The following is a 16186-nucleotide window of genomic DNA, read 5'->3' as shown; positions in this document are numbered from 1 at the left end:
ATATATATATATATATATTAATGTTCGTTTTATTTGATTCATTTTATTTTTCTGTAGAATCTTCTCTTTCGTACAAAATTATATGAACATAATTGTATAGAAAAACGCAATTGTTTTAATTTCTTGAATTTTTGTATTTTTCTAACCTCTTGCATAATTTCTGTATATATGTATCTATTTCTCTCTCTCTTTCTCTTCCCTCTCTCTTCTTTCCTTTCCCTCTTCTCCATTCCTTTCTCTCTATAATTTTCTGCTTCTCTTTCTTCCTCTACCCTCCCTCTCTCCCCCTTCCCCTCCTCTTTCTCTCTCTCTCTCTCTCTCTCTCTCTCTCTCTCTCTCTCTCTCTCTCTCTGTACGTGCGCGCGTGTCTGTGTGTGTGCTCCTATCTGTTATTTAAACTGATTCTATTTGATAGTTAACCAGCTTCCAGGCTCACTTACACGTAGCCTAGCATTACCCAGGTGGCAGAGCTTTAAAGTGACTGAGCATAAAACTTAAATACGTAAATAAATAGAAAGAACAAAAAATATAGTTTATTATTCGAAAATATAATGTAACATACTGGACAATGCAAATAGATAATGTAAATGGATAATGCAAATGCCGACAGTACTGTAACTTTCGAACCTCGTAACTCGAAATGTATTTAACGAAAAAATACTTTATTATAGTTTTGGAAAGCTCTTGAAATAAGCTACAAGAATCGCAATAAAAATGGAGATTTCATTAAAAAAATTGTGTGTAACATGGACCTGACTTCTTATCAAGGTGAACCTAAGTCATCGTCTTTTTTCTCCCTTGAAATCATACAACTTTTATCTAATATATTTTTTGAAAAAATTTCTTCTTTTTGAGATATTCGCGTGTATTGATTAAACTGGTTTACCTATACAGAGTTCCATTTTGTTGTTTCATTTGAAGCTTTGGACGCAATAATCTCCCATAATATTTGTTATTCCAGAAAATGTTTTAAATAGAATTTACTTTGAAAGGGACATCTTTTGATAATCACAAATCTTTTAGGTGGCCGTGTCTCCAAGATTTCAAGATGACCTTTATTTTTTTTAATGAAATTATAGTTTTCGTTTAGCTAGATGTATAGCCTAATTAATTCACTAACTAATGATACGTTATCTTTTCAAGAATATTCAAGATTATCTATGATCGTTTTTCTTTCGCTTAACGCTTAGAAGATTTTCCTTACCTATCGTTTTTGCTTATGTTTACAAACAGAGGACATGTGCTGCTAACGTGTTGCATTCACTCTGAAAGTATTGTGAATAGCATTACGCGTTCCTTGTTGCGATTTAATTAGGCTTATTATTATATGCCTAATGAAATTGTCGATTCTTATTTTGAAAGAATGTCGACATAATTACATGGAAACTGCATGATTGTATTGTGAAAGATTTTCAGATTGTCAGTACCTGATGTAATTCGAAGTACTGATAGTAATTCGAAGTACTGATAGTAATTCGAAATTGTGAACTTTATGCTCGATGAGAATATTTGCATCAACATCATAAGCAGCCTTCACAAGAATATTGTAATAGTGGCTGTGAATCCTCATATTAGTATCCGGCAGATAGAAAATTATTACTGCAATCTAGTGCGATCCAGAACATTAAGACGATCCTTACTGTCACTCCTATTAGATTTTTTTTGCATTAAGCATCTGATGCTGATTATACTGTGGTTTTGTGAATGGTCTCTCAGTAGACAATATTATGTTGATTCTTTTTTTCTCTTGTGTACTCTTTTCTGATGAAATTACTATCAAAAAATAGTGAGTAACTAAATTGACTAATTTCTATTATTAGTTTAATGAGAATCCGTATTGGTACTGATCAATGGTCGTCAAATGTTTGTGGTATAGTAGGTGGACACATTGTGGATCCTCACATTTTTATCGTACACTAGCAGAACAACAATAATTTTCTGATCAATGAACTGCAAGTCTTTTTAGCGGACACTTTCACTTGCCATCAGAATACCGGTTCCAGCATAATGATGCCCTGCCTGATATTTATCGCTAAGTTCGAGAAACACTCAACATATTTCTTGATCGTTGGATAGGAAGAGGGAATAAGATTTTCTTTCTACCAAAGTTCCAGGATTTAACATCTCTAGACTTTTTCTTATAGAACCTTATAAAAGATAAAATTTACCGAAATGAACCCACTCTTCCTGAAAAAAATGAAGAATTGGATTAGAGATACCTGCCAATAATTAGTCAGACAACTTTCAAAAGCGTGAAGTTATTACTTAAGAATAGAATAAATCAGTGTATTGATGTTCAAGATCGTCTTTTCGAATACAAGAGATAGGGAACGATTTCTGGGCGAACAAAAGAAAAACTTACACGGTCGCAAATGACTTTGTTAACATATAATGAATTCATTAATTATGCAAAGATACGGACTACTCTTCGATGATTTTCACCTTAACATATGTTGTCAAAGTCATCATCCTGATTGATCTTCAACAGGTTTAAATCGTTGCTCGTTATTTATTAAAAAGTTATTAACAAAAAAAGTTTGAAAAATAACATCTTATTTCTGCTATATAATATTAAAAATTCTATATCCTATCTATAATATCTAATTCTATATCCTATTCTATTCTATATCCTTCCTTACATAATGGCTTTCCACGCGAAGCGACTTTATCCTATTTTCCCCCCTACTTCAGGGGAGCACGACTTCCACGCGAAGTGACTTTCACCTCACCTCCCTTCAGAAGCGTCCGACTTTCCACGCAAAATGGGTTTCACCTACTCCTGCAAAGAGGTGCGTTCAACTTTTTACGTGAAACGAATTTCACTCCACCTGCCTCCCTGCCAATGGGCGCACTACTTTCCACACAAAGAAAAACTACTTTCCTTGCAAAGCGAGATCCTCACCTTTGCCTTAAGCAAGGAACAGTATAGAATACTTTTTAGTATTATGTATAGCAGAAATAAGAAAAAAGAAATTAACGTTATTTTTTCAAACTTTTTTTGGTAATAACTTTTTAATGACGAGCAACAGTTAAAACTTATTGAAGGTCACTCAAAGTGATAATTTTGATAACATATGTTAAAATGAAGATCATCGGAGAGTGGTCCGTATCTCTGCATAATTACCATGGGATATACTCTGTGTACAGTGTGTGTAAAAGCCTACGGAAACCTACTTATCTCAGAAAGTATTTATTGAAAAAATGTATCATACAAAAGCTGTAGTTTCAACAAATGCATCAAACGGTAATACCTGGAGATACGGTAATGTCGGCGCTAAGATAAGCGTAGCGATATATCATGATGCGAGATTGATCGTCTTCCGTTACACGAACCGGCAAGTTGCGGCGGATCGAGATTATCGGATTTAAATAAGGACTAAACCGTTCAATCAAGTCGTTTATATGCTTAATCGATAATTTCCATTCAGATTGTGAATTTTTTATCAACTTTTTAGTGCTGCATTTTCTTATTTTTACCAACATGAGAAATGTAGTATTAAAAAATTCTGAAAAAATTCTTAGAACTTTATGAGAAGAAAATAAGCAATTTTTATTTCTTGCTGTTTTTCTGTAAAGTTGATAATATTAGGTTGAGTAAAAAGTCATCGCGTATTTTTTAGCTCAAAGTTGTATATACAATATCTTCGTCAATAATGAATGAATTTCAAATTTAAAAAAGGGTTTTAAAGCTTGAAATCTCTACTTTTAAAAGCTTATCACATTTTTTAAGTTTATATGAGTTTGATAATTTTTACATACCAAAAACTACGAGCTGAAAAAGACGAAAAATTTTCTTCTCACTTTGTGGATTTGTAACGTGTCCAAAACGAATTTGAGAAAATTTTCGATTACCTATCGTGAAAGCTTGATACTTTCCCTACAAAATCATTTTTTTTTTAAATATTCCTACGACTTTTGATTACTGAGTTATCGCGGATTAAATAAAAGAATTATTTTGACTTTAATTGCTCATAACTCCATTAAAAATTGTCGTATCGTATAATTTAAAAAAGAGATTTTTAAAGCTGAAACTTTACTCTATCAAGATATATTTATATTGTTGGTAAGAAAGTAATTGCGGTTTTTACTGATAGATGTCTTTTAAAAAAACGCGATGACTTTTTACTTAACCTAATATTTGAGTGAAAAATTATTAAAGACCAATATTCGACAATTTTTAATAATTAATATTTCGTTAATCATTGCGAAAATTGCAAAATGGTAGAGGACTTTTTGACTCAGTTTAGTCCGCTCTATCTACAAAAAGTTTGGCAGAAGTCTCGTCGGGTATCCTGTATATCTAAAATTAGAAAATAGTAAGGAATGGGCTAATGAGAATGAAGTAAATGTTGCACAAATTTTATATGTGGATATCTGCAATTTATTTGAACGTTTTGACTCATGTTCGAGTCATCTTCAGTAAAAATCCATGATAATTACAAAATTGCGTTGAATCCTTAGCGATAGAATCCTACCAGTCATCACATAAGTTGTCGTTCTACTGGAATAATCAACCAGATGCAATGACGATTTATGTGACTTTTATTTATTGCGAAAAACATTATCTCAGCCGGAATTGAATCCGGATTTCTAACATTTCGTGTGAGCGTCCTAAGCCTTTAGATCAAACCTGTCAGATAGTGACTGGCTCGCGAGCCACTATCTGACAGCTTTAGACTATCGAAGCCTTTGTAATATTCTTCGCAATAATCAGTGTATGTAAACGTCTTTTTTTCAGGTGTAATATAAACAATAAGATTCTTACTAGACTGTACTTTTGAAAATTCAACAATAAGAAATAGAAGTAATGGCTATAACGGTCAAAGCTAGATTTTTAATGCTTAAATAATTCAATCTGAATTACTGTACATATATATATGTCTTTACGATGTGTAACAGTTTTTATTTTTCGATTTGTATAATGCGACTCAATTGTTTTTATTTTTGACTTGTTTTCCCTCTTTTTAATATTTATCTGATTGATCGACACTTTACTTAGGATGAAAATTTATCAGTTATAAATGTGATACAAGGGTATATGAGCAATAGTTAGTATTACAGTATGCCAGTATGTATGGTAGTATTACAGTATTGCTAAAACATAATATTTCAAATAACATCAAATAAAATAAAACATACGTTTTGACCAGAACATTTAGTCATTATTAAATAATGTTGTTACAATAAATATAAGATTACTTCCTAAAACGGTATATACGCAAGTTACACTAAAAGGCTATAACTACATATAATTAATTCAGTTTCAAAAAATAAAGTGATAGTAAATTGATGTACGAAACCTATATGATTTCTATATTATCGCACATGTTCATAGGTATATAAATACATAGTAAACAAATAAAAGTATAAAAATTCTTATGAGATCTATAGATATATAATGAAATTATTATATCAATAAAAAAAAAATAAAAAAAGTATTAAGTTAAATAAAAGAATGAGTGAATAAAAATTACCTTCTATCTTTGCGAATCAAGAATGTCTAATTGCAATCTGATGGAAGTTATAGAATATGATACAAAACTTTTATCTTAAAGTAATTTTTATTGAATCATTCTTTTATTTAACTTGATGTATTTTTTCTTTTTTTTTATAATTTTATTATATTTGATAATTTCATTATATATCTATAGATCTTATAAGAATTTTTACATCTTTATTGTTTACTATACGAGTATACTTATAGATTTCACATTAATGTATAATTTATGAAGATTCTTGTGAATATACCATGAATACGATAATACAATCAGCTAGTCTTTGTGGAATTCTAAGCATATTATACTACCTTGCTTTCAATAATGTATCACACATCTATCGACATGTGCGATAATAGAGAGATCATGCACGTTTCGTACATCAATTTGTGTACTATCACTTTATTTTTTAAAATTAATTATATGTAATTATAGTTGTTTAGTATAACTTGCGTATATAATGTTTTAGGATGTAATCTTATATTTATTGTAACAACATTGAAGTTCTGGTCAAAACGTATGTTTTATTTTATTTGATGTTATTTGAAATGTAATATGTTTTAGCAACTGTATAACCTGGCTATTGCTCATATATCCTTGTGTCACATTTATATTGTTTAGTTACAAATGAGCTTCAGATATATAGTTTTATTTATCAGTTATATTTTTGATGCTTTATTGTAAGCATGTTACTTGTAAGAAATGTTATTTAATTACTTTATTTCTGCAACGATACTTATGGTAATTTCATATATTTTTTAATTTGATAATTTTAAGATAGCTTCTTTGTAGAGGTATATCGCGATAAGCCACTTTCTTTTTCTTGGTTTTTTGTTTTTTAAAATTTTTAATTAATTTATGAACAATTTAGTATTAACAGATTTTTACAATAACAAATCTATAAATTTGTTGGTATCTCATATTAAATTTACAAAGGAGGGACACATTATGTTTTGTAATTGCTAACGAGGACTTAAAGAAAGTTGAAACGTAGAATTTATGAATTTTTGAATTAATGAAATTAGTTTTCACGCCAATCGAGCTCAAATTAATGTCATTAGTTGGCACCTTTGAGATATAAAACTTCCCCAGAAATTAGCCTTGGAAATTGCATTTTTTTTTTTTTTTTTAGAATTATGGAGGGGGAAAACAAAATAAGAAAAATTATTTTTCTCGAAAATGATTGAAAATGATTGATGAATTTATTCGAAAAAGATATATGTAAGTAAATATCGTTTAGATAAGTTTAAGAAAATTGTTTGCAATTTTAGTGACTAAAAAAAAGTTGTTAACAATTTTTTTGAATTTTTTATTAATTTTTTAATTATTCTTTTAAGATAGTACTTTTATATTTTTACGAAAACATCTTTGGATTGTATACTTTAACATATATTTTTTTCAAATCAATCGGATGAAACATGGTTAAAAACGATAATCTTTTATGCAATACCGCGTTGACTGGATGACCGCGGCGCATGGGACAAACTATTATCTATTTACATCGAGGTGCTTTTTTAACGTGAGTCCCCCCGCCTCTCACATTATCTGTTTATATCGGGATGCTTTTTTAATGTGAATCCCCTGACCTCTCATTAACTGAAGAGAATCTTTTCAATCATCTTTACTATTACTTTCAATGATTGGGACAGAATTATCTTTTTGAAATATATTGCTGAGTATTTCTACCAGTTCAAAAATTTTCGATAAATATCTTGAATAAGATAAGTAACATATTATTGCAATATGAACGGCAACAGTTCGTCTGCCATTAGCACATTTATGTGCATAATGTTGCACCAGAAACAACACCGATACTGTTTGAATTGTACCTAAAAAAAAAAATTGTTTTACGAGAAATATGTCGTGATGAAATTTTTAGTTTAAGGACATTTTTCTCGTTTTTCCTTAACATACTCTATATGTTTAATTACCATTTTTATCTATCATCTCCAAATACTACACGGCTTGAAAGTTGGTATGAACCGGTAAATATAATTTTCTTGTCTCTTTCGGTTATATCCGGAAAATCCAAAAAAATCATTAAACATAATATTTTTAAAAAGAAGTCTACGCGCGCGCGCGCGCGGCAAAACTATTCTTTTTCTTCTGCTTTAATAAAAAAAGTATTTTCTATATTTTTTTGATCATGCATCCTGTGTACAATTTTATCTACAGTTTCTACATTAGATTGTAATTTTTTCGCAATAGTATTGTTTAGAAATGATACAATCCTAAAATAAACCCCAATTTTTGGTTAATTTATTGTCAATTTTGTGGTCCAGAAGACGATATTTTATAGCGCTGCATGAACAGATTCAACTACTCAGCGAATTTTAATAACAAATCGAGATTGATTGGACTCTTTTGTTGACAATTGTTTTCGTTTTCCTTTCAATGCAGACATTAGAACTGTAAATTTCTTTTCTCTAAATCATCTGCTATATCTCGGAAACCGCGATCAAGAAAAAAATATCACCTTCTATTAACAACTTACCATTTGGTTCTTGAATAATGTCCTTTAAAATTTTCGTATTATTTTGATTTCGAAGATACAGTTTGAGCATGTCAACTATGTATCCATCAGTTGTACAGATAGTGAAAGGTTTGCAGATAGGAACTTTTTTCTGTCCTAAGAAAGATTTCTTTTGGTACACATTGTGTATTAGTATTTTTTTTTTTATGTCAGGTGTACGTACTATCGTAAATCAAAAATAAATTGTTACGAACATTAAACAATTTTTTTGTTATTTCCATAGTATGATTTTGAATTATCCCTATTAACAGCAAGCCAGAATGAAATGGTAAAGTGTCATTTAAAAAAATTTCATTATGCTCGCAGAATAATCTGAAACTGACTGTTCCAATTGCAAGATGGAAGCTATCATTTGGAGTTTCTAATTTTACATAAGTTTTACGTAAGTTTTACGTAATTTCAAAAGAAACACAACCAGAGCTTGAATTATTGAAGGGGACACATTGTTCTTCATTGAAATCATCATATTTTTTTATTTGAATAAGATTGTTCCAAATTAATCCCGTAAAGATATGAAGTTGTTTTTCTAAGAGATTGAATTTGACTTTGTCAAGTAATGTCGAATCATATTTAATAGAAAAAGTTTCCATCAATCAGATAACTCTGACTCAGTGAGATTTGCTGTATTAGAGTGTATAAAAAAAAGTAATTAATAGTAACCCCTCTTCACTCTCCTCCTTTCGAGCAATTTCTATCCCTCCTTTTTTCTCTAAATTACTTAAGCGTATTTATTTCGATCAATTGAATGATTTCTTCCGAAAGTGCAATTCGATTCCTGATTGTCAATCTAGCTTTTGCAGTTTTCACAGTTACTACTACTGAGCTACTTCATTTATCTGATATTGTGTTACGCGGATTCGACTCAGGATTATTAACCTCGCTTATTACCCTTGATTTTTCGAGGACTTTTGGTATAGTTGATCATGAATTGTTTCTTTTAAAGCTTCTCAGGTTTATCTCTTTCATTTTTACGTTCCTTCCTTACTAATCGCTCTCAACGTATCCTTTATAATCCTTCTCCCTCCTTTTCTCCTCCTTGCAATATCCCCTCCGGTGTCTCCCAAGGTTAAATCTTTGGTCCTTTACTTTTCACGATATTTACCGCTGACCTTGCGTTCATATCACTTAACTCTAAACTCTTCATGTATGCTGATGATGTACTATTGTACTCTTTTAATGTCCGAAGCTTTCTCTGCTGCTGCCTTCTCTGTTGCTGACATAAACCAGGATCTTTACTCTATTGCGCAATGGGTCTCTTCCAATGTACTCCATCTTAATCCTTCTAAATCCTCTTTGCTCGTTGCAGGATTACCTTTCTTATGATTCCATCTCTCTTTCAACATTCTCCTTATCCGCTCTCCTCTCTCTCCCCTGTTAAAATTCTTGGAATCTATTTTGACTCCTCCTGGATTTTTAGTGAGCACATCATGATGGAATGTCGCGCAGCTTTCTTACGTTTCCGCCTTTTATATCCCTTTCATTACATCCCATCAACATCCTATCAACAGAAACTCCTAGTATCTCAACTGATTGTAATTTCCTTGACTATGCCAATTTGATCTACATACCAACTTTATCTCAAACATTGCTTACCCGAATCCAGCGTGTTCAGAATTTATGTCTTCGTTACTCTTTTACTGTACGTAAGTATGATCATATCTCCTCTTGTTTTTTGCGCTCTGGTTAGTTCATGCATCAGCGTTATGTTCTTCTCTTGTGTTGTTTGGTTTTTCGTCTCCTTTATTCTAACATTCCTTGATACCTTCGCAGTCTCCTGTACTTGAACTCCAATTTCCATTCTGATGATATTCCTGACATGATATCATAATTCCTTAGCCTTCCCTAGACATCGAATTTCCAAATTTAAGGCTGCGTTTTCCTATACTGTTACAAAATTTTACATGCTACTCTCTTCCATCCACTCTTCCCCTTCAGTTTTTTCGTTTCGCTCTACCACTACTGAGTTTGCATCAACGTTTTTTTTAAGTTTATTTATTTTAATTATCAGTATTTTTTATATTAATTCTGATCATTTTAATTGTCTTTGTTTACTATGTAATAAATCTGCATTTATTATTTTAATCATGCTTTTTTGCAATTATATTCAAATTATTCTTGTCCTCTACTTTCTTAAAACTATCGAGTTAATTACTAGCAAGAAACTTATCTTCCTGGAATTGTACTAATTTCTCTATAATTTGTAATTTGTTTCGTTTTCTGGGAGGTTTAGTAACAGCAGTTCTACCTCATCATTTATGTATGCTTTGTAATTTCTCTATACACAATAAAAAAAAATATATATATATATATCCTTAACCCGGGAGTGGCGCTACAGTCATTTTGCCGTACTCTTCCGTTTTCTATCTATATCTTTCAATTTATTGGCACTATTATATTTTTACTTTTACATAAATGTTTGTTAATGTTTTTTCGTATAATATGCGAAAATTGATGACGTAAACACGCTTATATCTACATAAAATTTGATATGTTAGTAACGGTCGGTCTAAAATTCTAAAAGACCATAACGCGCGCACTTACGTTAGTCTTCTTTTTCTTCTTTTATTGGTTCTCGCAGTCAACCCGACCGCGTTCTGGCCATAAACTAATTCGAAAATGCAGGTAACAAATTAAAGAAAGGAAACAATCACGAAAGAACTCGGTAGCTTGACAAAAATTAGGGATGATGCAACACCCAAGCTGAGACGGAACACGTCCATCTCGGTACGCAATAATACGTAAACTTATTAGTGTTTGTAATCTCGTTGTCTTAATTATTACTTACAGTAATTATAATTATATATGTATTCTGGTTATAACACATATATATGTGAAAATATATTTCGGTCAAAATGACCAGGACGCGCCTACTAACGTTAGTTTCGAGACGTTTTACCCCCGGATTAAAAGATTAAGAGCTTCAAAAAATCGATTTTTTATTACATGACTTCCTCAATATCGATTAATAATTGGTATATATATAGATTTTTTTTTAATGTATTGCATTCGAGTTTCTTCCGGAATTATTATAAGATTTTTTGTGGAAGAACAAATGTAACAGTTTTGCGTAGAAATATGCGTATGTCCTCTGAATAGGAATTATAATATATTTAACTTCAGGCATAGCTTTATTTGATTCTAACTAAACTTCGATGTCGTATCAGAAGAATTCGGAGCAAGGAAGATTTTTATCAATTTTTAATTTAGAGTCATCTTCGGATTTCTTTTTTTTTTTTGTAAATAGAAAGCTGACATCTATAGCACAAAGTGTCATTGATATGGATATCGTTCTTTTCAATAGCTAGAAAAAAAATTCGCTTCATCTTTATTAAGTATTAATATTTTTCTACTTTTAATTTTTTTTTAAATTAATGTCACAGCTAATATACCGCAATTGCACGTTTAACGCTGTAGACATTTTTTAATGAAATAAAATAATCTAAAAAAGAATGAATTAAAAAAATAGAATATTAACAAAAGCAACAGATATTTATTTTAATGGAATTGCCGTAACTCTTTAGCTTTTAACGGGCAAGCAATCAAATTTCGAGCCAAATGGTGCTCATCGGCATTCATCAGACATCCGGATTATTCGATGAATCTCGATAAAAAATTCGAAAATTTTTTTATGCCTTTTTATAATCATAAAATTTGCAAGAAATTTTCTTAAATTTATCTAAACGATATTTATTTACATATATATTTTCCAATAAACTCGATCCAATCGTTTTTGAGAAAAATAATTTTTTTTTTATTTCGCTTTCTCCTCCCATAATTCTCAAAAAGTAATTTCAAGGCTAATTTTTAGGAAAATTTTATATCTCAAAGGTGCCAACTAATGACACTAATTTACTCGATTGTGGAGGCCGATTTCACATGCTTATTCCGCTATGCTTTCTAAGAATTAAGAGGATCCTAAAGCCGTCTGTATTATCGACTAATTCGTAATTTTGTATAACAATTACTTTTTTCCTCTTTTACAGATTCGAAAATCCTTCTCTAGGATTAAAGTATATCGATAATAAAAAATAAGTCGGTAATACAGACGGCTTTTAAGATTCCCTTAAATATATAATTTAAAAAAATAATAAGGAAAAATGAGAAAAATTAATGACGAAAGAAGAAGAGGAGAGAGAGAGAGAGAGAGAGAGAGAGAGAGAGAGAGAGAGATGGCGAACAAAATCTAAATATATTTTTATTTCAATAACTGTACAAATCTTTCAAATTTTTTTTGTAAATTAAAAAACAACGAAATAATCTCCATCTTAATCTCAACTACATCAAGAAACATTAGCGTAATTTATTGTGTTATGTACATTTGTAATGGATGTTATACTTTACAGAAAGTCGATAAGACAGAAATGAAACCAGCATTAGTTGAGGATTCAAGAGGTGAGTTACTACGACAAATACGTGAAGGCATTGAATTGAAACCTGTTCGAAACGAAGCAAAATCAAATTCAGTACCTGCACTTCGTGGTGGCTTGGCCGATGCATTATCTAGAGCTCTAGCTGAACGATCTCGTGCAATTCATAGTGAAAGTGAAGAATCCACTAGTGATACTACCGATGACGATGAATGGGATGATTAAATCAGGTTAGTTAATTAATTTATGTTATGTGTATTTCACATATACACACACACATACACACACAAATTTTAGTATATTATCTTTACTGTATTAATTTTTCATATAAATTAAGGTATACAATAATTTTTTCAGATAAAAAGTTAATTGAAAGGCTATAATAACATACTACTGTGATAAATGCATTATTAATAAAGACATTAATAAAGTTATCTATAAATATGTAATGTGAATGATTCAATTTTAATCTGAAGAAAAGTATAAATTAGACAAAAATATTTAAAATGAGTTATTTATAAATAAAAATTTAAAATAAAGGCATTATACACAAAGAATAGGGCAGGTAAGGGCAAGAAATTGTAGTTTAGTAGTTTATAAACTAAAGTTACTGTGTTTGGTATAAGTGTTAATATATAAACATTTTTAATTAGTGGAGTTTAAAAAACTGTCTTTGTACAAACTTTGTTTTGTGAATTATTTTTGTTGCAGTTACTTAAAATTATGTATAGAATTATTCTTCAAAGACATTTTACAAAATCAATTATACCTATTTCAAATAGAATGATATGTTTGTCTAGTTTAAAATAAATAATTTGAATATAACAAATAGTTTGATAATATGTAACCTTATTATTAGGAGAAATGATAGTGTATCATAAAAATGAATAATTAAAATATGACCTTTTTACGTATTATTAAAACTCCTGAATTATAATTACCATAGCCTGAAATGTAACGTCAGAAGCAAAAAACAATATGTTAATTTGTATTATCATTTGTATACATAAAATACAAACAATTTGAGTAAAACGAAATGATAAGATCGTTTTAAAGTAATTGTAAAAAGTGATGGAAAGCAACATATAAGTAAAAATAGACAATTGCATATGCATTGAATAAAAGCACATAATGTGCCTTTTATCTCTTTTTATGATTATTCATTGATTGTCAGAATGAATAAGGACAGTTTTGTCTATTTTTATAATTGTTTTAAAGCGATCTCATCATTTTGTTTTATTCAAATGGTCTTTATTTACAAATAGCACGTAACACAATTTTACGTGTTATTTCTTGCCTATGATGTCATAATTTTAATATGGCCGCGATGATTACTCAGGAGCCTTAAAAATATAATAATATTTAAATAAATATTTTAAAAACTATTAATTTTGAAATAATCTTAAAAAATGAATGATTTTAAATTTACATATGTGTTGATTGTTGTATAAATTTTATAAAATAAAATAATTTTTTTAGAAAAAATTTGTTTTACATCTCTACTAGTTATACATATTTACATTTTTACATTTAAATCAAGTACACTATATGTGTATAATAGATTTAATATTATAATTATAGTAATGAAATCTATTAAAATTATATTTGATTCGATACAAAATATTTATATATATTGGTATTTGATACGAAATAATTACATTTAGTTTTATGATTTTATTACATAGTTTATCATACATTGTCATTTTTTGTAAACTATGTATTATATATTTATTAATGTAAATTTATTCTTATGTACTTTTATTATTGCATCAAATAAAAATAAAAAGCTTTTAAGAGCCAATACTGGATGTTATTGCGATTAAAGTTTGTTGTATATAACAATTAATTGGACGTTTCGATCCTCAGTTAGGATCCTCTTCAACGATTACAGTAGGTCAAAAGTTTAAATTCATTTCCCATAAATATACAAACTTGAAGAAAAAGCAACAATACCGACATGTAAGCATAAAACAGAAACTTCAACACAGATTGTACTATAACGCCACGCATTTGTTTTATGGTAAATATTCATCACAAGTCTAAGTTACTTCGAAACTGTGTTCTGGTATTATTATTGTGAGTTCTGCAAATGTGTTAATATCTTTGCTTATTTGTTTCTTTTCTTGTTCTGAGGTGAGTCTCATTTAGAAATCATAACTGTGCTGTACTATAACCAGATGCTAGTAGATTTTATGTTTCTGAAAAATACATGTTACGATACTATAAAGAAAGCTACAGTCATTTTTTCTGTTTTTTTAGTGTTAAAGTTTGGGTCGGAAACAAGATTTAGGTATAGAAATAACACATGTTGTTATCGTAGCACGGAAAAGGCTATTATACGCGGAAAATAACATCCAAGGTCAAGATTTCCCAAGCAGTTATGAATGCGTTGAAGAGGAAGCAACAGATCGGGCAAGAAGCCGTCATCCGTCTGATATAGAGTAACATCACAGAGTGAAGACAAGTTCATCTGCGTGTAAAGTAAGCGTCAGCAAACTCGAATTGCGCCAGAATTCGTGAAGAACTGAATTCTACTAGACAGGGGCCAGTGTTTTTGACGACTGTCAAACGCTGCCTTCGCGATTACGGATTAAAAGGATGCATAGCTGCCAAAAACTACTGCTATGGAAACAAAATAAAGTAAAAAAGTTGCAATGGGCTAAAGAACATAAAGATTGGTCAGTAAATTATATAAAGTATTGTTCTCAGACGTGTCGAAGTTCGATAATGAATTCGTGTTTAATACCAATAGTAAAGCATAGTGGCGGATCTCATGGTTTAGGGCTGTTTTGCCGGAGATAAAATCGTAAAAATTGAGGGAATTCTGGATATAATGCAATATCGCCATATTTTACGTCATGCTTTTCTATGTGGAAAGAGAATAGTGGGTCGTGGTTTTGTTTTTCAAGATAACAATTCTAAACACATATCAAAATTATGTAAGAAGTACATCACGAACAAAGCAAAGCAAAAAGAGTTAAAATTCATGAATTAGCTCTCTTAGTCACCTGACCTGAATCCAATCGAACTATTATGCGATAAGTTGGATAAAAACATGCGAAAAATGCGATTTACCAATCAAAATCAACTGTGAGAATTATTGTGAGTGAATTAGACTCAAATTTCAGCTACTGCTTTAAAAAAGTTAATAGAAAGAATGCCCAACGTATATGCTGCTGTTCTGAAGTCTAAAAGAGGATATTTTGAAGAGTCAAAAATCAACAAAAAATATAGAATTCAATTTCTATGCTATTTTATTCTACGACATTACTTTTTTCCTTGAAAATAAAGCTATTAAAGCTTCTAATTAATCGCGGCGGTTATGTTGGAATCGTGACGTCAGAAGCGAAGAATGACACGTTAATTTATGTTACATGCCATTTTTAAATAAAGACAATTTGGATGAAACAAAATGACGAGATTACTTTAAACATTCATAAAAATCGATGAAAACTGTCCTTTCCTCCCTTGACAGTCAGTAAACGGTCGTAAAAGATAACGATCGTAATGTGAGCCTATATTCGAGCAGAAACACACGATCCGATAGCTATTGAACCGAGTAAAATATACGCTTTTACATATAAAATTCCAAGATAACTTTAGTTTTCATCGATAATTACGAGACAAGTCACATTTTTACAATTAAGCAAATGAAATGGCATGCAACATAAATTTCGTTGTCAAAACGTCACTTTCCTACACCTATAAGTTCGGTCATTTATCATGGTGCGGCGCTGTAATACACATACAAGCACGAGCCCATGTCCGTGTGCTCGCCTGCGGCGAGAGTG

General features: G+C 30.3%; 1 protein-coding gene across 3 annotated transcripts in view; it reads left to right on the top strand.

Moving 5' to 3' along the window:
* The window catches only part of LOC108747946 (neural Wiskott-Aldrich syndrome protein-like), a 29574-nt gene extending 16739 nt beyond the window's left edge, over positions 1–12835 (top strand). For all 3 annotated transcript variants that reach the window (XM_018485849.1, XM_018485848.1, XM_018485847.1), the window contains 2 exons: positions 12372–12625; positions 12753–12835. In XM_018485849.1, the coding sequence (XP_018341351.1) occupies positions 12372–12620 (249 nt within the window). In that variant the 3' untranslated portion in view covers positions 12621–12625; positions 12753–12835. The remainder of the gene's footprint in view (positions 1–12371; positions 12626–12752) is intronic.
* Positions 12836–16186: the final 3351 nt, after the last annotated feature.

The sequence above is a fragment of the Trachymyrmex septentrionalis genome, unplaced genomic scaffold (assembly GCF_001594115.1).
Source record: "Trachymyrmex septentrionalis isolate Tsep2-gDNA-1 unplaced genomic scaffold, Tsep1.0 scaffold206, whole genome shotgun sequence".
NCBI classification, from domain to species: Eukaryota; Metazoa; Arthropoda; class Insecta; order Hymenoptera; family Formicidae; genus Trachymyrmex; species Trachymyrmex septentrionalis.
This window is presented reverse-complemented; position numbering and strand designations above follow the sequence as displayed.